This window comes from Pelmatolapia mariae, linkage group LG10_11 (genome assembly GCF_036321145.2).
Source record: "Pelmatolapia mariae isolate MD_Pm_ZW linkage group LG10_11, Pm_UMD_F_2, whole genome shotgun sequence".
NCBI classification, from domain to species: Eukaryota; Metazoa; Chordata; class Actinopteri; order Cichliformes; family Cichlidae; genus Pelmatolapia; species Pelmatolapia mariae.
The window spans coordinates 73,990,481-74,013,979 of record NC_086236.1 but is presented as its reverse complement, the minus strand read 5'-3'; the positions used below and the strand labels follow the sequence as shown (position 1 = coordinate 74,013,979).

The 23,499-nt window shown below is 44.4% G+C and overlaps 2 protein-coding genes across 2 annotated transcripts in view; both read left to right on the top strand.

Moving 5' to 3' along the window:
* The first annotated feature begins 4,357 nt into the window (after positions 1-4,357).
* Positions 4,358-11,182, top strand: cmtm7 (CKLF-like MARVEL transmembrane domain containing 7). Its single transcript, XM_063487280.1, has 5 exons — positions 4,358-4,557; positions 8,621-8,797; positions 9,825-9,923; positions 10,162-10,240; positions 11,074-11,182. The coding sequence occupies exons 1-5, from the start codon at positions 4,447-4,449 to the stop codon at positions 11,079-11,081; spliced, it is 474 nt and encodes a 157-aa protein (XP_063343350.1). The 5' UTR covers positions 4,358-4,446; the 3' UTR covers positions 11,082-11,182.
* An 11,491-nt stretch (positions 11,183-22,673) lies between these two features.
* The window catches only part of nek11 (NIMA-related kinase 11), a 71,447-nt gene continuing 70,621 nt past the window's right edge, over positions 22,674-23,499 (top strand). Inside the window, exon 1 of the mRNA XM_063487985.1 lies at positions 22,674-22,766. The gene's annotated coding sequence lies outside the window, so the exon portion shown is untranslated. The remainder of the gene's footprint in view (positions 22,767-23,499) is intronic.

Sequence of the window (23,499 nt, the reverse complement as noted above, 5' to 3'; positions counted from 1 at the left end):
TCGTTCAACATGAACTGCATTCATGAAAAGGCCGCACGCAGCTTCCACTGAAACAGGATCAAAGTGTGACGCTCACTAAATGGAAATATCAGCTGCATTTGGATAAAGATGGAGTCTGTCTGAAGTGTACTTTGGTCCCGTGCTGGTTTTGTGAAGCCACATGTGGTCAGATAGTTACATAAAAAAAATCCATTTACATTTGTTCAGTGTGGAACTCCAGGCCTCGATGGCCGGCATCCCGCAGGTCAGCACGCCTGAATCACATGATTAGTTCATTACCAGGCCTCTGGAGAACTTTAAGGCATGCTGAGGAGGTCATTTAGCCGTTTAAATCAGCTGTGTTGTATCAGCGACACATCTAACACCTGCAGGACGCCGGCCCTCGAGGCCTGGAGTTGGACACCCCTGAGCTACAGAGCCCGAACACTTCTGCCCTCCGGCTGCGTGAGGCCTTTTACAATGTGTGACGCTGCGGCGTGACCGTACGTCGATCACTTGGAGGTCTTAAAGTCTCTGAGGACTGACTCGATGCTGGAGGCAGACGCCGCTCCATCAGAGGGTCTGCAGCTTGTGAAACTTCATGCTCGGTGCTGCAGTTGCTGCTCAGGCGTACCTCGGTCGAAGCAGCGCCTCCGTGAACATTACTGTGCTTCAGCCCTGCGCTCATGTTCACATGAGACAGGAAGTCGAAGCTGTCTGTGGTTATTGTGTCATTCTCTGTTCTATATCAGTCAGTGTGTCACTTAATGCTTACTTTGACCAACATCGCAGAAGACTCTGGAGACAGGGACGTGGGTTTACCTTGTAAAGCACTTGTGACACATGTCTGTGAAAGGTGTTATATAAATAAACTTTACTTACTTACTTATCCTTTTCTCAGCAAAACCCCCACATGACACCCACTGTGGGAGTAATCTCCTGAAGTCTTCACCTGTGAAAGGGCATTCTCATTTTCTGTTGCAGTGACGTGCGCTGAGTTTACAGAAAGGGAAGCAGAGGAGCTGACAGCCCACCCACAAACACAGAGAAAGCTTCCACTGCTGAGCACACCTACAGACAGCTGGACCAGACGCAAACACACTGGCTCTCATCAGCAGCGCTTTTATATCGTGAGTTTGAAGTATCAGCAGAATCACCCTGTACCACGTATGATGTCACACACCTTATTAGGATTTACAAAAAACAAACCTCATAACGAGGATCGGGAAAGGAAGTGTGCGTGAGCGTCAGCGGCCACGCCAACAACAAGTTGTCCAATCCTCCCGTGTTCAACATGTCCTCTGTGTGGGACTTTTCCCATCAGTATAATTAAATAGTCCTCACATAAAACTTTATATTACTGTCAGATTTGACTCAAAGTGAAAGAGCTGCTCCTGTGAGCTGTGGACATGAAAGTGACAGAAACTAAAGAAACAACTGCAGCCTGTGTGTCGGATCAGCCACCGCTCTTCAGTCTGCAGAGAGCAGCTCTGGGCGGCACTCGGAGCTGCAGCTCAGCTGTGCTGATGTGCGTCTCTTTCTCCTTCGGGTTTAGTGTTTCTGAGGCCGCTGTCTGAATTATGAATGATGCTCTGAGAGCATTTTAGTCGAAAACTCAGGAGACTCCTCCAGCTCCTTCCTTCTGAAACAGAGACGTCACCTTTTCATGACAAACAGATGATTCGTCATCACTGAAAACTAAAAGTAACGTTGTCACATCAGCGGTTGGTGAAGCTGCAGCTTGTCAAGTGTTCTCGGTGGAGCCGGGTGGTGCTTCCCTGTGTTGGTCTGAGCATCTCTGCTCTCTGTGACTCTCTTGGCTTCTCCGGCTGGTGTCCAGCTCGCACTGAGAGTTCACAGCTAAATGTGCAGCGTTGGGATTGAGAGTAAGTACTTCCAGTCTGAGCTGGATCAGAGTGGAAGAGTTTAAGTGTCTCGGAGTCTTGTCTATGTTGTCTATGATGAGTTGGTGACGCCTCTGTAGTGACGTGGACGCTGTACCGGCCTGTGGTGGTAAAAACAAAGCTGTCGACTCAGAGGTCGATCCACGTCTCCACCCTCACCTTTGACTGGGAGCTCTGGATGGTGACTGGAACAGGCACCACCTCTCAGCTCTGTCGTGCACAGAAGTTTATCATTTATCACCTGCACAGGAACACGATCTGTACTCATGAACACGGCACAGAAACAAGCTAGCGAGCGTGATGTGCTTAATGATTGATTTTGTACTTCTAAAGCACAACAGCTCAACTGTAGCTCCTCCCATTTATGGTTATGTACAGAGCTGATGTAGTGAACCTGAGCTGCATCCATCGCAGAAGCGTCCACGAAGATCGTGTTGAAATCAGAAAAAAGACGTTCATATTCGCAGCTCAGCCTGAGAGAGTGTGATTAATGAACTTCAGCTCATTTTCTGGTACCTCAGGATGCAGGCGAGCATCACCGCCCTGTGTGTGTTCAGACGACTGACGTAGTTTACTCTTCTATATTTACCTCACTGTTGTGTCATGAGCTGGTCTGCACGTCTGCACGTCTGCACACTCTTTAAAACGAAGGTTTTATCTCATGTTTCCCGCTTAAACGTGAAATATTCAAACAGAAAACAGAGAAAATGGTACTGAGCTCCGAATGGAGGTGTGTGTGTGTGTGTGTGTGCGTGTGTGTGTGTGTGTGTGCGTGTTCAGTTTAAAGGGAAACGTCCTGACAGCAGCTCTGTTGTCCTGCTGCTCGGGAACATTCGTGCCTCTCTGGAAGCTGCTGCTGCTGCTGCAGTGCTTCCTGACAGAGACCACACCTCCACTCGGCCCACAGGTCAACGCTGACACCTCAGCCACCCAAAAACCTGCACACACAGGATGTCTGCTTCAAAATAAAGGCCTCGCAACAAACACAAGCAGATTCACAGCATGTTTCAGTCAGAAAGCAACATAAAGTCCAGCGTTATCAGGCACCGTTCATGATTGTGTGTGTTTGCTGCTGCAGTCTCAGATATGACTCTCAGATGTAAAGGGAAACAACAGAAACCACAATAATACAATTACATAAATAAAGATAGGATTCAATGATATTACTGACTCTCTAGCATCTGTTTAATTACCTGTTAGGTATCCTAACAACAAACTATGGTCTTATCAGAGATCTCCCTGCATTATTTTCTGAATCATGATGGATCATGAAGTATCTGATGGAAAATTAAAAGAATCAAATTCACCAACAAAACGAGAGCCGTGTTTGAGTTAGAATAAACACCTCAAACATCAAACTTGACGTTCAGCTTTAATATAATTTTAAATGATCATTTTTACTTATTTTTATAAATTGAATTTCATTTATTATAAAACAAGCAACAATAAATAAATGAGATAAATTCACCACAACCTGCAGTTCCTGTGATGTCCAGCAGGGGCAGCAGTGAGTCAGTCCCCATAGACTCCCATGTTAAAACTTTACAGCAGAGATATAAACTGCTTGGTCTCTACAGATTCCCCCTTCATAACAACTGTAACACTGAATAATTTATTTTTTATCTGTGAGTTTTGAGACTTAAATTTATGGGCGTGGCCAGTTATTGACTAACCGCTGGATGGCCACAGAGTGTGGCTGGAGTCCCTGAACTGGACCTCTGCACTGTGTTTGTGCCGTTGGAGCCTTTTGGAGCATTTTTAGTGACATCATGTGGCCAATAACATGTCTGCTGTGAGGTCACTGTACTAACAGACTGTTCAAGAAGGCGGAGCTCCAGTTTTTAGTGACTGAAATTCAAGGATTTCACTGAGGGTACACCAAAGCTTTGGCGATTGTTGAGTCATATACGGGTGATGTATGTTGGGCTTGACACATGAAAGAAACGCAAAAGCAGAACACGACATTTTATTCACAGAGGATGATGAAATGACCAGAATTTACACAAAAATCGAACGAACTGTGATTTAAAATAACATTAACATTTATTTAAAATAAATGTTAATGACCCAATCTCAAAGTTTCTGTCAGATTGGCTCACCTGTGAAGGAGGAGAGTGATAAGATGTTATTGAACACTGATTAGCAGACATATGTGTGTGTGGATGTACACTAATAATAAAACAAGGCTCTAAAATGTTCAAAACCAGTGGGTGACGTCAAAGTGGTGGTGTCCATCTTTATATACAATCTATGGAACTTTTAAAAAATTGATATTTCAGACACACTCAGAAAAATACACTCAAAAAACCACAGTTACATTAAAAATATGCTACTGTTATTATACTGGAAATATATGAATACACACTAAAGTGTTTTGAGAGGACAGGGTTTTTTTCCGGTGCTTTTATTATGAAATACATCCCGGAAGCTGTCGCGTTTATCTGCTGCGCGTTGACGTCAGCGATTAAAACAGGGGCTGTGTCGTGTCGGGCGGTCGACGGTGACTTTCCGCTGCGGTTAAACTCGTTTAAACGTTTTATTTACCGTGCTGTTTACCGGCGTCATGTCTCACACCGTCATCACCACGACAACAACGACCAGGACATCCGGGGAGAGCGGCCTGAACCTGGGCTACACCCGGACCATCCCGGGACTGCTCAAGATCGGACAGCTGGTAAGAGTCGGTCCGGCGGACAAAGCCCGGGACTTTACCCGGGTCTACCCGGGTTTATGTGCGCGTGGCAGAGTTTTCTAAAGATTTAGACACGAGAAACTTTACCTGTGAAATATTTAAACGACTGTTGTTGTTATTGATCGCCTGTGATGCTCGGAGTGATCGTCTCCTGATGGAGAAATATTGATTTTCGTAAAAACTTCCATCAATTTCCTGCCGTGAAACTGAGTCCAGACAGGGACGGGCGAACAGAAAACAGGGCCCGGGGCTCAGAGACAGCTACAGACCCCCAGGCTTTTACAGGGGACCTCTCCAGCTGTTTTATGTGTCCTCATATTATTATAATAGCACCATTAGACCCACTCACAAGGCACTTTATTAGGTACACTTTACTGGCACCAAACATTTGGATCCAGTTTTTCCTTCAGAGATGTTTTAATTCTTCATGGCTCTGAATCAACAAGCTGCTGGAAACATTTCTCAGGGGCTTTGGTCACGTGATCACAGTGAGATGATTTTGTGACATGGAGCGTCATCCTGCTGGAAGCAGCCAATCAGAAGATGGTACACTCTGGTCAAAAAGGGATGCCCCACTCAGCCAGGCTGTGGCGTTTCGGTGAAGCTCTAACGGCTGACACAGGCCAGAGTGGATCCACACTTTCATGCTGTTTCCTCAAACTCCATCATTGACGGTTGCAGCAGAAACCGAGACTCATCAGAACAGGCAGCGTTTCTCTGATCACCTGGTGTGGTCTTCTGCTGCCGTAGCCCATCTGCTTGATGTTCGACACGTTCATTGATGCTCTGCACGCGATGGTCGTAACGATCTGATCTCCTCGTGTCGGTGTTGTTCCCACATCATCATAATAAATGTTTATACCAACACGAGGATATCAGATCGTGCTTTATTCGAGGTCCTGGTGCCTTCCTATCAGCTTAAAAATCTGTTTCTGACACAGTCAGACCAACAGCCATGTTCAGAGTCACTCAGGTCGCCTTTCTCCATCATTCTGATGCTCAGCGTGAACTTCAGCAGGTCGTCTCAGCCGGGTCCATGTGCTTAAATGAGTCACTGCCATGTGATTGGCTGATATTTGTGTTGGCGTGCAGTTGAACAAGTGTACCTAATAAAGTGTCCGGTGAGTCTGACCGCCTGTGTAAAACCTTTAACGCCGTCTCAGAGCAGACTTACAGGAGTGAAGCTCGTGAACACGTTAGTTTGTATGCCGTTTCCTACGTGCACTCCAACACGTGCACTCTCTGTCTGAGATAACGACAGAGCGACTGATCCTTGTTGGTTCGACTCAACAGTCAGTTTGAAACTTGTTCCTTTGAGACCTAGATGCTGGCGGGTTTGATAATATTCATATCTTTGAACTAAAACAAAAACACAAATCAGCTGCTGATTCAGACCCAACAGCTGTTTGACCCAGAACGAACCGTGTTTACAGCTTTCTGCCACATTTGGCCTGGTTGGTTCAGGCTGTGCCGTCACATCAGGAACAAGTCCTGCTTATGTGAGCTAAATATCAGAGTTTCTGTGGCAACAGAGCAGGGCTCTGGACTGCCACCAACTTTTTAATGATGCAACTAAAAAAAAATCCTAGGTCGCACCGGTGCAACCAACTGTTTGAGTGGTTAAAAAAAAAGGTCTCTGCAACTCTCCATGTGGTCAACAACAGACACATTATGTCCCTATCGTGGTCTAAACCAATCAGAGATAGTAAGGGGCGGGACCTCTCTGATATAGATATCCGATATCGATTCATTAAATCCTGAATTGACTTTTTAATATAAATGTATTTTGCCAGAAACGCCAGAATCTCAGGTTAAAGCTCACAGAACTATTTCAACAACCATCAAACAGTAAATGAGAGCAGGAACACGGACTCTGCACAAAGACGTAAACAGAGCGGACGCATCAGAATCAGCTTTGTCTTTCTCGACTTTCTCACCCGATGGCCCGTACACGGACACGCCGTCGGGGCTGAAAGCCGACAGCTCGCTGACTCTGATGCGTCGGGTCCGCGCTGTCTTTACGTCTTTTTTGCGCTCGATTCTGATGCTGCAGGTTTGGTCTCTCTGCAAATTGCATTTATTATAAAACAAGCAACAATAAATAAATGAGATAAATTCACCACAACCTGCAGTTCCTGTGATGTCCAGCAGGGGCAGCAGTGAGTCAGTCCCCATAGACTCCCATGTTAAAACTTTCCAGCAGAGATATAAACTGCTTGGTCTCTACAGATTCCCCCTTCATAACCACTGTAACATCAAATAATTTATTTTTTATCTGTGAGTTTTGAGACTTAAATTTATGGGCGTGGCCAGTCATTGACTAACAGCTGGATGGTCACAGGGTGTGGCTGGAGTCCCTGAACTGGACCTCTGCACTGTGTTTGTGCCGTTGGAGCCTTTTGGAGCATTTTTAATGACATCATGTGGCCAATAACATGTCTGCTGTGAGGTCAACAGACACATTATGTCCCTATCGTGGTCTAAACCAAAATTCACTGAAGCAGCAGCAAAAGAAACTACGCTTCATTTTTGATAAACGTCGTCATGAATTCACTCTGACTTTTGCTGTTTTGCTTCCACCACGATAAAAATCACACTTCATGCACAGCTCGCTCTCTCTCTCTCTCTCTCTCTCTCTCTCTCTCTCTCAGATCTCTGTTTTCTGCATTATTCATTCGCTTATTACCCATCAGTCTACTGTTGTTTACAGCGCTGTCGGCCGCTGTCTTTTTTTTCTTTTTTTTACTTAAATGACCTCGGACAGGAAAGCCTCATTTCTGCTGTTCAATACTGAAGAAATGTAAACTTTTTAAAATTCTGCAAAACTGCAGAATATTTTTAAAGTTATCTGCTATAAAAATCCAGGCCAGGAAAATCTCCTTCATGTTTTTCTGTTTTATCCTCAGTTACTTTGACACAAAGGCCTCTGCTGTGATGCCCACACCTCTGATGAAGGCTCACAGTGTCAGTGCTGATAAATGATCAGAATTATGATATTTCTGACTGTCTGATGCAAAATTGAATCAAATCGAATGGATTATAGAAATCAGTGATGATGCCCAGCCCCAGTGAGCAGCCTAGGCCCGACAGAGTGGATGTAGCTGTGGGTAATGTGAAAAGATGAAAAGAACGATTGATAACTTTTTTGTTAAGTTAAGGCCTGATCGTCTGAAATTCATAGCCAGCTCTGACACGGAGCCATCAGCCTCTGAGCGCTGAAAAAGCAGCAGTGAATCCAGGAAACACATTATATGCAGCGATAAATGCCCAAGTGTCCCCTCTCCCCACTGCCTTTCAGCAGCAGGCAGGCCGTCAGAGGAGCCGATGTGATGAATAAGTTTAACATTGCCTACAGTATTACCAAAGAGTGCCAAAGCACTTTAAGGACAAGCATAAGATTGTTAGTTAATCATTTGCAAATTAATATTGTCTGTATGGACAGTAATTTTCCCCCTTTAAAAGTGCACATGTAAAACTGCGGTGTTAGGCGATGTGGTTGAAAAATTTGGGTGCACCTAACTTTTGTGCTGGTGCGCAAAAAGTTAGTGTAGAGGCCTGCATCAGAGCCACAGCCGACCCCCTACCTCCGAATCATGCCCACAGTGTTTATCTGCGCTGTAACTGAGCTGAAGGTGCCAGAACCAAATGTACCATTTATTGATTGATTGATTTATTTATTTATTTATTTATTTATTGTCTGAAAATAAACACTCATTTTAAATTTGATGCCAGTAAGATGTTTCAAAAAGCTGGGACGGGGAGTGAAACTGGGTCAGATGATGAGTGTGAAATCTGCAAACAGTTCAGCAGTGACATTTTCACAGTGTGTGGAGCTCATGAGAAACCAGCCGATCCTGAGGTGGAAGTCACTGCACGCGCTCAGGAGCTCTTCTAAAAACCATCGGCCGTGAACGCGGCGCATCGCTTCGTTCTCTTTTGCTTGTTTAAACAAGAAGATGCAAAAACATGTGATGCATGTCCTCAAAACGCTGCTCGCCTCTAATGCAAAATAAGCAGATATTAAAATGAATTTCCCTTTTCCCAGATCTCCCTGCTCATCGCCTTCCTGTGTGTGTTCTGCACTCGCGGCTGGCCCAGCTGGCCGGCCTTCCAGTACTTCGAGGTGGTGACGCTGTGGTTCCTCGTAGCCTTCCTCATCTTCTTCCTCATGCACCTGTGCAGGCTGCAGACGAGGATGCCCTGCATCAACTGGCCGCTGACGGTAAGAGGAGCGACGCTTCCATCTGTCTGTGTCTCACTTCTGCATTTCAGCCGAACTTCTGCATCGAAGACTTGAGCGTTTGATTCTCAGGGTAGTGCAACAGGAAGCTGCTGTTATGCAACGCTGAGAAGCCAGAAGAACATTTACCCAAATGTTCTTCTGGCTTCTCTGTGGAGTTCAAGGAAGGAAGAAAGTTTCTGGTGTGCGGATGCTCGTAGTGCACCAGCAGCCCCTCGTTTACCTTCCTGACCAGTCTGCCGTGAGCAGAGGTGATTTTCAGATTGAGTAAATCTCAGATTTTGGATCAAAATGAAACAAATCAGCTGCTGCAAATTGTTCCTTAATCTTTTGAGAGCTTTGTGACCTTCAAAATGTTCATGAGCACCAAACATGCTGGGAGATCTCAGCCTGAGACCGAAACATCAACCTGCAGCTCTCTGTTAGTCGTTCGGCTCAAACTTGCAGGATGGACTTCATCCAAAATCAGATTTATGCTTCCACACATGCCGAGATTTCCTCTTTGTTCTGTTGAATCCAGAGAAATGTTCAAAATTGTGAGATGACAGCTGATCTTCATACGGACGCTGTACATACATGCACCCAAAGTCTGCTCAGCTGTAAACGGTACTAATAAAGCTCCACAGCAGAGCACCTGCCTCCATGTCACCCGACCCCCAGCGTCTTCTGCACATCTGTACGCACATCTGTTCAGCAGCGGTCAGTCCCTTGCTCTTATTTTGAAAGTCCAGCAGCTGCGGTGCAGGTCTGGTTCCTGTGCTGAGCTCTCAGCGAGCTCATCCGACTGCAGGATGAGAGACGTGCTGGTAATGAAAAGCACTTCCTGTACAGCGGTATTTATTAATGAATGTTTGTGTCCTGGTTTCAGAAGCAGACCCGACTTTGAAGCCGTCCACTAAAGCGGAGCTCTGAGGAAGGCTCGGAGCTTTCTCAGAGCTCCTCTGTGGTGGAAACGAGGTGCTGACAGATGCTGAGAAATCTTCTGTTTATTGTTCCTCTGCTGTTTCAGGAGTTCTTTCATTACTCTGTGGGATGCATCCTCATCTTCATCGCCTCCATCATCGCCTCGGCGAAGAGCGGTGGAGTTTCAGCGCTGGTGGCCGGATCGGTACGTAAGCGCACAGCTGCTAGACTCGTGTTGTGTCACTTTGCAGCAGACCGGCTCTGTGTGTGACTCCTGCAGACCGAGTCCTCCCTCTGATCACGCAGGACGTCACATTAAGTTCTTTCCTCAGAACAGAAATCTGGTCCTGCCTGAACTTCTCTGAGCTGAGTGAGATCCGTCAGTAAACTTGAGCAGCTTTACTTTGAAAGGTGTTTGTAACGCACTGTGTGTTTGTTCACAGGTGTTTGGATTCATAGCGACGTTCCTGATGGCCGTGAACTTGTGGACGTCTTACAGCGTGGCTTGTGGGCCTCAGTCTGGTAGGTGCTGTCCTTCACCTGACACAGTCTTCACCTGCTTCTGGTCTGAGCCTGTTACCTGCTCACATGGTTTTGGGTTAAACGTCTCCAGCGCTGGGCGAGGGTGTCGTCTTTTTAACGCGCTGCAGAATCAAACCTTCATGGCCTCGCCTGCTTTTTATGAGCACGGTTCAAGTGAAGCATGTTGTTAAACTGCAGTGCATTCAGGGACAAGTAAGCGTTTTGTGCTCAAAGTCGATGTTAGAGGCAGGAAAACGGACGAGCGTGAGGATTTGTGACAGTTTGGCTCAAAGTAGCTGCGACACTGAAGCTCCTGTGGGGCTCCAAGGAAGGAGCAGGGGTCACGGGGTCACGGGCCATCTCAGTCAGCTGAGCATCAGTGCGAGGTGCTGCACAAAAGGTCCAATCCACAGAGGCTCCACCCACAGCACAGCCTCGATGGGTGCAGCCAAAGGGGGGCCGACACAATATTAGGCACACGGTCAGTATGTTACACCTGACTGGTGCATATTTGTCCACAGTTGGACTGAAGGTGGCTGCATACCACATTTAAAACATTGTTATGGTATAAATAATGCAAACGTGCACCTCCCTGCTCGAGTTGAGTTCCCTGTGATAAGTGGAGGGTTTCCCTGAGGAATGCTAACGATGCTAACGATGCTAATCAGTTTAAAGTGCTTTTTTTTTTTTTTCCAAACAGTGAACCAACTGTTTTCTTCGAGCCACATCCAAAGATGTGAGGCCGATCCACATGACAGCAATTACTTCCACTGCCCTGAGACTCTAACACTCTCTCTCTCCCCGCATGTTTCTCCCATCATGCTTTTCTGCAGCCGTGTAAAAAGCATCCCGTCACGATGGAGTCCGATGGCTGTGTTGGCAGTCTGCTGTGTCCTGGTTCTTCTCTGCTAATCGACCGCCTGAATAAATCGATGTGATCATAAATCTTACTGCAGAGGAGCGCCGACTCAGCACCGGCTGGACGGGACAGCAGTCAGTGTTATTTTTTTACTCGTTAAATCGGACCACTGTGGTCACGTTTCCACGGTAACGGTGCTCTGGGTCACACATTTGAACCATCAGTAATCCTCATTAATGAATGACAGCACAGTCACCTGGAATTGTCACCTTTACTACATTTCCCATCATTCCTGTTGTTTTCTTTCTTTTTCCTTAAGAATGAGGCGTAGGCTCTAAAGCGATGGCGCCCTCGTACTGCTGTGTGCCATAAATGAGCGTGACCTCACGGTTTACAGCGCCCAGCTCGTCCTTCTGCTCCTTTGAAACTTCCTCGAGCTCTGCAGAAGCAGTTTGGACCACAGATGCATTAAAATTACAGCAGTTCTACTTTAAAATATTAGTGTTGAAATATTCTTATCACTCAAACACGAGTTGCATGCTAATGTTGTTGTTAGCATGCTAAAAATTTACTCAGGGGCTGTAAAACAGCAGCATGCTAACAAATGAAACGAAACAGGTAAAACGTCGGCATGCCAACAAAGCAAAAGAACAAAAAATCGCCATTTTTGGCGAGTAAAGACACGTGGCAGAAATCGTTATTTCTTTGATTGTCAGGAAGCCCGTGGGCGGAGTCTAACCTGCTGGAGGTTCAGTTTGTTTTAGCCAGCTGGGTCATTTCTAAAGATTCACGGAAACTGAAGACGCTTCACGCGACGCTGCATGTAAACAGTGTAAACCACACGCATGTAAACAGGTTGCAAATTTTAATGATTGAAAAAATCTCACATTGATTATGTGGGTCAGTAATGATGTCATCGTTCATTTATATTGCAAAAAAAGCTGCAGATAAATATAAGAACCAGCTTGACTCATGGACACGCCCACTTACATTAAAGACAAACGCTCCCGTCTGCAGCTGTTCTGCTTGAGATGCTCGAAAACCTGAAAACCCGACAAATACATCAGTTTGTGTCGCGTTAAATCAGACCACAACTGGGGGCTCACGTTTATTGACTCTCAGCGTGTCCGTGGCCCGTAGACACATGTACAGGAAATAAACCTGAATGTTTTTGTGTGTCGTGAGGTGTTCTGTGGGAAGCTCCAGTGTTTGACATCTGCTTGTGGGATTTACTGACAATAAGAGAAATAAAGGACAGAGCACAGCGTCTGTGTTATGGAGGAAGAACGTGTAATATGTCACTGACGTGGATTCAATCTGTAACTGAACTCCTCGCAGTTTAGAGACGTTTCAGCAGGAACTGCAGATTATTGTAATTACTCTTTTGTTCAGCTGTCCTCGGTGCTTAAAAGAACCAAACTTTTAGCCATTTGAATTTAAAATTCAGTCTGAATTTTGTATTTAAAAAGCACATCTGTGATTATTTTAGAGGATGCCAAAAGAGAGCGATGTATAAATTATATCAGGATTATTTGTAAAAATGAACTGTGTGGAAATCTGTGCGGATTAATAAATGTAATGACATGTAACAGGATTACAGACTGGATTCATTCAGATTATCCAAATATTCACGTGATTAATGATCAATCATACTTCGTTCAGTCGCGCTGAGATGGATTCAAATGAACCAAAGAGATTAAAAGTGTGTATCTATGGACAGAAGAAGACATATTGTAGTAAATATTAAACATCATTCATTTAAAAGTGTTTGGATTTATAATTATATGTTGGAAGCTACATTTTTGGAAAATGTGTGTTTTCCAGAAGAAAAGCTGTAAAATATGATCTGACGTCATTGCAGCGCCACATCAGTGAAAGCACAGACGAGCTAACAATGAAAAGATGCTGTAAATATTCGATGTGCTGCACTGAGCGCAGCGTGTTAGCCGTTTTACAATCGTCCGACTGTTTAAGCACAATCTCTGCGTACCTCTCCCAGCCCGTTCGTTCTGATCATAGTTATTAATCTGTGCTTTCATTCAGTGACAGCAAACTTTTATTAATCTGCACACGGTGACTTCCACTCCCGCTAACTGCTAGCTCCGACCGCACGCAGCATCTCTGGGCTGTCAGCTCTGCAAACATCTCTGATTGACTCAACGCTCAGTTGAACTTACGTGGAAAAAGAAGTCACACCTCTGAACCTAAAAACTTTAGCGTGAAAAATCGTTACGAATCGAGACAGGGACGCCAAATGCGGCAGGTAGCCAACGTTAGCCGAGACGTTAGCTTACAGCTAAGTGATTACTAAAACAAATTGAAGAGACAGAATTAAGAGTTTGTTGAAAATGGTTAAACCATGCTTATGTTTTCTGTTGACTATACATTATTGATACATAGTTAACATTTTATTAAATGGAATTTAATGAAGAGGTTAATATAGCAGCACTAGCTAACAAGCGTGACCCAGCATGACTGTTGTTGATGCCACGCCCATTTTTTCTCGCCTGCACTGCCGATCTGATTGGACAGGAGGGGAGTTCATGCTAACATGCCAGTGTTCACATGACAGCTGCTGGTTGTCTTATTGGTCTTTAATAACAAAGTGCCATTTATTGTTTGATTGTTTTTAGCGATTAATCCCAGTTTACAGGTGTGCAGATAAACTGCTGTAAACGTCTTGGAGGAAAAACACATTTCCAGTTTTTCTGCTGCGTGTTCTTTGTAGAACCCAAAGTTGTACTCGCTTTAATTCTTAGAATAAAAAGGCTCAAAGTTGGACCCTTTTCTGCCACCTGTCGTTAACAAACGAGTAAAACCATTCGGTGTGCAACGATAATCCTGAGATTACTGCCTTACTGTCCGCTCAACATCTTAGTGCGATGCTTCTGACTCTGCACTGAATGTGTCTGAAATTTCCTCTGAAGTAGCTCAGAGCACCAAATGAAGGACTGACCTCTAATTGGATTCAGACTGAATGTTAAACTGTGGAAGCTTAGGTTTACACAGCACTTTGTAGTACATTTAAATACCCGTTAGTGTCCGACCCTGGAGCCTCTACACACTGTGTGACATCATAACAGGTTCCTGCTCGACTGGTCTGTGGGAACCATCAGGATGTTCTAGTTGGCGTAGGAACTTGATGAGAGCATGTGAGCTTTTTGTAAGAACGTTTTTAGCTTTAGACAACTTCATAAACTAACTTTAAAAAGCATAATTAGGTTGTGGTGGCTTAGCGGTGCAGCGGCTGGAGCTTCATGTTCTCCCTGTCTGGGTTTCCTCTCACAGTCCAAAGACGTAGGTGGGGTGACCTGTCCAGGGTACGAGCCCCGCCCACAGGGTTTCAGTAGTAAAACGTGCCACTGACTGAGACACTGAATAAGAGCGGTCCTTCAGCTCTTCATTATCTGAAGCTGGTCATGAAATCATGTGACCCTGCAGGTAGAGACTCATACAGTGTAACGCGGTCTGACCTGACCTGTAGGGCCGGCCTCAGCGGACGCGATGGCGTCGTTTGCAGCTGCTGAGAGTCACAGTCCTGTTTGATAGGCTGCAGGGACTGACTTCACAACAGTGACATCACATCCTGCCTGCTCCCAGCGAGTCCTGGTACGTCAGGGCCTGAACTCCTGACAGCCAAAGGCTGAGGATCACACAGTGTGCAGGGGTTCCTGTCCCATTAATGTCACGTGTCTCATAAGCTTTATTTCACGCTGTGATGCTGTTCGTAATGGTGCACCATGCTCACTTGCTGCCTCTTTGGTTTCCTGTCTGCACCAGCTTCATTTGTAAGAGTTTGATTTCTTATGCGATGCACTGATAAGCTTACTGCAGCAGGCCGTTACATCATCGTGTTAAATCACAACACGTGAAAAGATTTACATTTGATTTTTGTATGTATTTACTATTTCTATGGTTGAACTTTACTACGCTGTTTTTCCAGTTTGGGATAAAATTCAAACTTTTTTCTTGTTTCCGTTTCCTTGGAATAATTTTTTTTTACCCTAAAGCTGGGATTTAATTTTCCGTCTGGATGTTTTGCATGAATCCAAAATGAAGGTGTTTGTCAGTCAGAGTGTGGGACAGCGATGTGGTTTTCCTGAAGGCTATTTGAAGGCGTTGCTGTGAGCGTTTACAGTTATTTCCATGCCTCGAGTACTCTGATGGATCCGGGCTCCACCATAGACAAACCACACTGTTTACATTATTTATTTTGGCTCCAGCTTGATGATGATATTCTCACCGATGCAAAGTGACCTGATGTATGGCTGCGTGTCCACTGGGGGACAGAAACATTCATTAGACTGGTTATGAATCTGGACCGCTGATAATCCATTACAGTCAGGTCTGAGTTCACCTGCTGCTCATTATATTTTTCACTGTCGGAGGGAAACGGCTTCAACTGCTCAGTCTCCGGGTGAGATTTGTTTGTACAAATGTTCCAGTTTAGTGGAAAGCAGCCAAAGCTCGTATGCAATTGGTCAAGACTTGACCCTTTTTTCTACACATGCCACAGATTCATTTACAGAGTGTGTGCAGATTGACAGAAATCTTTCAAAATCAATATAAATGATGTCAAATCAAGAATATAAATTCCTTCAATTCAATTCAACTTTATTTATACAGCGCCAAATCACAACAACAGTCGCCTCAAGGTGCTTTATATTGTAAGGTCGACCCTACAATAATACATACAGAGAAAAACCCAACAATCATATGACCCCCTATGAGCAAGCACTTTGGTGACAGTGGGAAGGAAAAACTCCCTTTTAACAGGAAGAAACCTCTGGCAGAACCAGGCTCAGGAGGGGCGGGGCCATCTGCTGCAACCGGTTGGGGTGAGAGAAGGAGGACAGGATAAAGACATGCTGTGGAAGAGAGACAGAGATTAATAACAGATATGATTCAGTGCAGAGAGGTCTGTTAACACATAGTGAGTGAGAAAGGTGACTTTCTTTAATCTCGAGTCTGTTTGATTTCATTTGAGACCAACAAAGCTTCACACATGGAAACATTTTACTGCAACAGCAACTTTTAGTCTCAGGTCTATTTTTTCATTTTTAATGCCACTGATTGTGTTTCTACTACAGACTAAAGTCCTGCAGACATTTGGTCGATTATTCAGCTCATATTAAATCTTTTTTTGTTAAAGTCATTTAGTTTGAGCTGAATCCTGTCACTGCTGTTTCCTGTGATGACACACGGGGCGGCGCCAGGAAAAGCTGTAAAAGCAGGTCGTGGAGCAGCCGTCCTAACAGCTGTTTCAAAGCTTCTTCTTTCTCCAACGTTAAATTCTGATTGGACGTTTGCTTCTTAAAGTTCTGAATCTGTGAATTGAATGTTTGAGATCGAGACTAGGAACAGATTTCCAATTTTAAAAATAAATGTATACATATGAGAGCGAGGAGCCCAGTGGACACGGTCACCTGGTAGTTCATTTAGTGTTTTCTCCAAAGTGCCTTAATGTTCTGTGGGTGTGGATTGGTCACTTGGCTTCTGTGAGGAGCCACGATCAGGCTGGACCTGTGATTTTATTATATTACAATAAAAGATGTGTACAGTGTTATGAGTGACATCACAAACACGACTCGAGTTGTTTTTCTACATTTTTAAAATATGTTCAAACTACAAGTTGTGATTTATTGCATGTTGTGAATTAAAGGCTCATTGCACCATTTCTGTCTCTGTGCTAGTTTCATAGAACATGAGGAACAAATACATGAGAAATGGAAACAAAGTATTATTTATAATTACAGTTAACAAAATGATGCATTTATCTGTTTAGTAAAGTCTTTGTGTAAAACTCTCCATGTGTGTAAGGACTTTACACACACTGATATGACTGTGTACAGAGGTTTAGCATTTTGCTGTGGGTGGAAAAATCTGCGTGGGACACTTTTACTGTGTAAAATAAATGCTTTCAGTTTTAGCTAATCTGATGTTTGAGGCACATTTTGAAAACACATGAAAGCGTTAGCGGCATGTAGAGAACAGTGTGGATTATTAGCAAACATTAGAAAGATGAAGAGTCCTAAAAGTGATCCCTGTGGAACACCCACACCACTTTATCCAATCCAACTTTATTTATAAAGCACTTTAACATCCAAAGTGCTTTACAGCAGATATGTTAAGAAAAAAAAATTCAATTTCAAACAGCCCTATATTAAAAAACAACATAGAACCAACTAAAAAAGTTTGGGAGCTGCTACAGCAAAAGCACGATCTCTAAGTTTTGTCTTGGGTACATGCAGGAGCAGCTGATCAGCTGACCTGAGAGAGCGGGTGGGTGTATGAGGCTGTAGCAGCTCAGAGAGATGAGATGGGGCGAGGCCATGGAGAGCTTTAAAAGCAAATAAAAGAATTTTAAAATGAATCCTAAAAGTAATGGGCAGCCAGTGAAGTGAAGCTGAAATAGGGGAAATGTGCTCAAACTTTCGAGTGCCAGTTAAAAGACGAGCTGCGGCATTTTGCACCCTCTGTAGATGAGTAATATATGATGCGCTGAGCCCAGTGCATTACAGTAATCCAGCTGAGTGCTAACAAAGGCGTGGATAGCTGTGAAAACTGGCTTTATTTTAGCCAGCTGCCTTAATCTGACTGTCAAACTTCAGATCACAGTCCACTTTGACCCCCAGGTTTGTGACAGCTGGTTTAACATACTGGGCCAAGGTAACTAAATACACACTGGGGGTCTCAGTGGGGCTACCAAAAACCATCACCTCGGTCTTTTTGTCATTGAATTTTAAAAAGTTAAGAGACATCCAAGCCTTAATTTCAAGACACTGAAGTAGTGGCTGTGTGGAGTATGTGCTTTTGTTCTTTAGAGGGACATAGATCTGACAGTCATCAGCATAAAAGGGGAATACAACGCAACTGAGTTTTCTCAGTACAGAACCAAGAGGGGGCAGATACAAAGAAAAGAGGAGGGGGCCGAGAACTGAGCCCTGTGGGACACCACACCACAGAGGAGCGGAGGACAGCACGGCACAAAAGTTCACCCTGCCAAGTAGGACCTGAACCACTCCAGTGCCGTGCCCACCCAGTGCTCCAAACCAGAGAGTAAAATGACGTGATCCACTGTATCAGACGCAGCTGTCAAATCTAAAAGCACCAGAACAACACAGTCCCGAGCGACAGGAGCTAAAAATATGTCATTAAAACTTTGAACAGGGCTGATTCAGTGAAAGGGTTTAAAACCAGACTGGGAAACATCTAAAACATTTTGCTTTCCAAGGAAGGCCGTTTATTGGCTGTGAGCTCTTTTCAAGACATTTGGAAAGAAAAGATAGTTTGGAGATAGACCTGTAATTTACAGGAGTCATAGGATCAAGAGCAGGTTTTTTAATCAGGGGTTTGACTACAGCATGTTTAACATCTTTAGGGACAACATCTGACATCAAACTGTGGTTTACCAGCTCAAAAAGCAGAGTTCCAACTGCAGTTAACACGTGTTTTAAGAGTCGAGGAGGGGTAGTATCATTTGGAGACCCTGCAGGCTTAAAACGACCAACAGTCTCCTTTAAAGAGGACAGAGTCACCGGCTCAAAGAAGACAGCAGAGCAGGAAGCAGAGACTGAGAGGTCATGAGCAGAAAGATCTGAGCCCTGGTGGAGGAGACCTCAAGAAAACAGCGTACAAACCGTTCACAGGTGCAGACGAGGGCTCGGTACAGTCAGAGCAGAGTTAATGGTCTTAAATAAAACACGTGTTGTGACAGTTTGACAGAATAATGTCAGATACGTGTTTTTTACAGTTGTGTTTAAAGCAGCTGTGTATTTTGAAGGTTTGAGTTTATAAACCGATGCTTTAAACAGAGAGAAAAAACACTCCTCTTGTGTCTGTGTTTGTCTCCCACACGTGACATCATGACCTGGTCCACCGAGGAAGGAAGAGCGAGGAAGCACGCCCTGTTTCCACCGGTCAGAGCAGGTAAACAGCAGTGACACCGGACAGGAAGTGTGTGGAGAGCTGCAGCTGTGAAAAAGTGTGACGCATGAAATAAACGTGGTTTCTGTGATGTGAGGAAGAAAAACGTTTCCTCATCAATCTGCACCCAGCTGAGGCTTTTGGCTGGAGTCGGATGATTCGCCTTCATTAGAGGTGGATATTTTTCACCAATAATTTTTTATGTTTCCATAAGATTTTTTTAAATTAGTGGAAACATTATTTGATTGGTTTGATTCTTATATAAACTGAGCACCTCTGTGTTCCTGGACTCTGATGGGACACAACCTGCACAGGCAGCGTGTGATGGGAGTCATAGCTGCCTCTCATTTCCTGAACTCCAGCCTAAACTGTACAGAAGGAAAAGCAGAAGGCTTCTGTTCAACCCCTGTGAAAGACTACCGTCACCGAGCTGATCTTATTTCTCTTCTTTAATGTTGAGTTGCGTTCTGTTCTCAAGCACCAGAACCAAAGCCAGGGCTGACGTGCCCAAACCTGCAGTTCCTGCTACGTCCACAAGGCTGAGTCCAAAAGTGAGTCGGTCCTCGGTGACACAGGCGGCTGTAGCTGCTCGCGGCCTGCTGGGCTTCGCCTCAGCTAGTCCGTGTTTGTGCTTGAATTATGTGACAGATAACACAGTTCGATGTGTGTCTAACTGTTCGAACAGCAGGTAACGAAACAGCTGACTCCTTATTTCTCTCATCTTAAAGCAGCTTTAACGAATTCAGAGTCAAATCCTGAACTCTGAGACAAAGTGCTGACATATTAATGATGCGCCTACCTGACAGTGACCGCAGCATTTAAAGATGATGACACATAATCTCTCAATAAACCAGATCATCAACGAACCAAAATGAATGTCTGAACTGTTTATTCCAGAGTCTGTAAAAGCTTCTGACAGACAAGAAACACTGAAACCATCAGTGAGCTGTTTCTCAAATAAAGGATTTATTCAGACCTTCATTTGAACTCGACAGGAAAACGTTTGTAACTAAGTAAAATGTATTTATACGGCACTTTTCACAGATAGAAATCACAAAGGGCTTCACAATAAAACCAGAAATATAAATGAAATAATAATATTAATTAAAAGCTCGTTTGTATAGAAACATCAGTGGGGTCTACACAGAGGATTCCACAGTGCCTGAACAGCCGAACCGAGTACGTGGGACCAACAGTGACCTCTGACCTGAAGACCTGAGTGCTCGGGAAGAAGCTCGAGCGCTGAACTGTTACATTTCTGAGACTCGATTGAACGAAGTTCTGAATTTCTGAAGTCATGTGATCAGGAGCAATAATCAAGGTATGTGTTTGTGATGTTCTCACACTCAGGACACGACACAATACAAAGGGAAGACAACCACACGACCTCAGACACAGGCGGGTGGATCTGAGCTCCACTGGCTCCCTCTGGTGGTGGCAGAGTAGACTGCAGACAACTCCAGCGAGCACTCTGTGTGTGTGTGTGTGTGTGTCTACATGTTTAGACATCTGAAATGTTAGGATACTTGTGGGGACCAACAGTCACCTATGGGGACATAAAACCCGTCCACACGAGTTTGAAGGTAATTTTGAGGCTATCGATGTGGTTAGGTTAGTAGTAGTTATGGTTAGGTTTAGGCTGAGGGTTAGCCAATCATTTTCGATGGTTAGGGGTAAGCGGCTACAGAAAGAACTATGTCAATGAGATGTCCTCACTACAATATGAAAACGAGAATGTGTGTGTGTGATACAGATGTTTTTCTTCTAAAATATTGCCAGCAGCAGGTCTGTGGTGCCAGCTATTCACAGGGCTCATATAAGTGTTGAAAACACTATGTTGCCAAAAGTGTTCGCTCAGCCTTCCAAATCAGTGAGTCCAGGTGTTCCTCGCACTTCCAGGTCCGGTCACAAAACTGATCGGGATCAGTTTTGATCAGTCAGCGGACGCCACCGCCTTTCTGTGGAGTCAGGGGCTGCACAGCTCCACACTTCACGTGGCCTTCAGGTTAGCTCAAGAACTGCGTGTGGAGAGCTTCGTGGATTTGGTTTCACTTTGTGAAGTGTGGCGTGATGTATGGTTTGGTTTGAACCAATAAAAATAAAGTTCTTGTCTCGCCGATCTGTGTGGCTTGGAGGAATGAGAACGCTACCTGGAAAACTTTTCAAATCAGTCAACAGCAAACTGACAGCTCTCAAACTGCAGCACCCAGAGGGTAAATACGCTGAATAACTGGACCTTATTTTCTCTCAGGAACCCATCTGACTCTGCTCAGTGTGCACACAGTGCTGCTCATCATTGTGATATTCACCCTCATGAGCTACAGATGAATGCGCTCACTATCAGTTCCCATCTCTTCTGTTCCTGAGTTATTTCTGCTGAAGAGCAGTCAGAATCCGATGGATGGAGGATCTGGAGACATAAAATCCTCCAGAGGCAAAAAATGACTTTTTATTATCCTAATAAAAAGACAAAAGTCCAGTGTTGCAAAGTAAAGAGCGTCGTGTTTGAGCATCAGTTTAAAGAAATTGCTGCGCTGAATGAAAACTAACCATGAAGCTTCCGGTGTTTGAGTCTATGGTCATATCACCGGAAATATTACAGCCACAAAACTGTTCTGCAACCTAACGGAAGCTTAAAAATACCTCGTGAAATAAAAGGAGGATGTTCAGTACCGACCACATAGTTCACACTCACCACCTCAGTGTGTCAGTCAGTGTCTTCATCAGCACTGCTGACCACACGTTTAAAGAAGAAGTCATTCAGTCGGCTCATTAAAACGTGAGGATGGCAGTTTGGGACAAAAACAGTCTGTGGGGGCTCCTGTTCCTGCTGGCAGGTAAGACCTGTTTAACATTTTTATGTGTCTTATTGTAACTGCTTGTGTTTTCACATCAAACCGACTTCTTTCCGTTTCGGAAACTTTGTTTTAGAGCTTCACACACAGCAGTCTGTATTTTCTGTCTCTAAACTGAGTCACTGTGTTTGAATCTCAGCTCTGTGTTTGCTCCTCTTTAGGTGCTGTGGGTCAAACTGTGATCTATCCTTTCACGTCTACCTGTGCTGTCAGAGGATCCACTGTCACCCTCCCCTGCACCTTCACACCTCTGAAGTCTTTTAAAGTGAATCAAACAGAAGTTCCACTAAAGATCGTCAGAGTCCTCTGGTGTCAGAACCACCGGTACTGCTACACTAACACTCCCTCTGTGTATGACAGTAACTCAGCAAACATCAATCCTCGTTATCAATATCTGGGAGACATGAAGACAAACTGCACTTTACAGATCAGAGATGTTCAGCAGGGAGACAACGCAACCTTTCGCTTCAGGATGGACGCTGATCATCGTGAAGGACATTTTACTAACAAGACAGGAGTGACTGTCAGAGTTGATGGTGAGAGAAAAATGTCCTGATTCTCACACAAATATTAATCTTTAATATTAACGACTGTTTATTCAAACTAATGAACACTTTGATTTTAGATGGGTCTAAAATGAGAATAATCAGCTCCAGTGATGATGAAAAGTTGAGCAGAGGTGAAACCGTCACACTGCTCTGTGCTTCAGGCTGCACTTTCCACCAACTGGAGGTCACCTGGTTCAAAGATAACCACGCCCTCTCAGACACTGGCCCCTCCCTCCATCTCAGCCCTTTGATTGCAGAGGACTCTGGGAGCTACACCTGTGCTCTGAAGGCCAACATGGAGACTGTCTCTGAGCCGTACAGCCTGCAGGTGGAGGCAGGTTGGTGTGATCAGTTTCTCTCAGATTTTCCTCTCCGTCAAACAGCTGCATGATGTTAAACCTTTGCTGCGCTGCACTCTGCAAAAATCAGATTGTTGCTTAAATTTACACAAAATGTCAGAAATCTGCACCGTCATGAACAAAAAGCTCATTTTCATGATTTGTTGGGTTCACCCTCTGGGGAGCACGACATAACCGCACACTTTTCACTACTTTGTGTTTCACCCTTACATCTTTTGTTGCCTCGTTTGTTTGGTATCATTCTCTTCAGCTCAACCTCACGTGTCTGAATTTACACGGAGTTTTCACTGACACACTGTAGTAACACAACTGATCTGAAATCACACAAAAACATTAAATCCTAGTCGTAGTTATATTCGCTTTACTGTAAAAACCACAAATTTGTTTAGTGAATAATTTGACTAAAGTTGAAATGCAAATATAAACTGTCAGATTTTAAAAACGTATGCACACAACAACAAAGTTATATACAACTATTTATCTAAAAGTCAATGCATCCCACAGGTTTTTGTACAAACATTTACAACTACTGAAACTACAATGAGAGAACAAGCAGGTGTCACAATAAGATGCAGCACAAATTATTTGTGTCAGTGAACAAAATTAGTTTGTGGCCACAAGAGAGAGGAGAACAGCACAGGGACAAAGCTGCAGGCCTGACAGCAGGAGGTGTATCACTGCTCCTGTTTCCACCTGGAGACAGTCTTTCCAC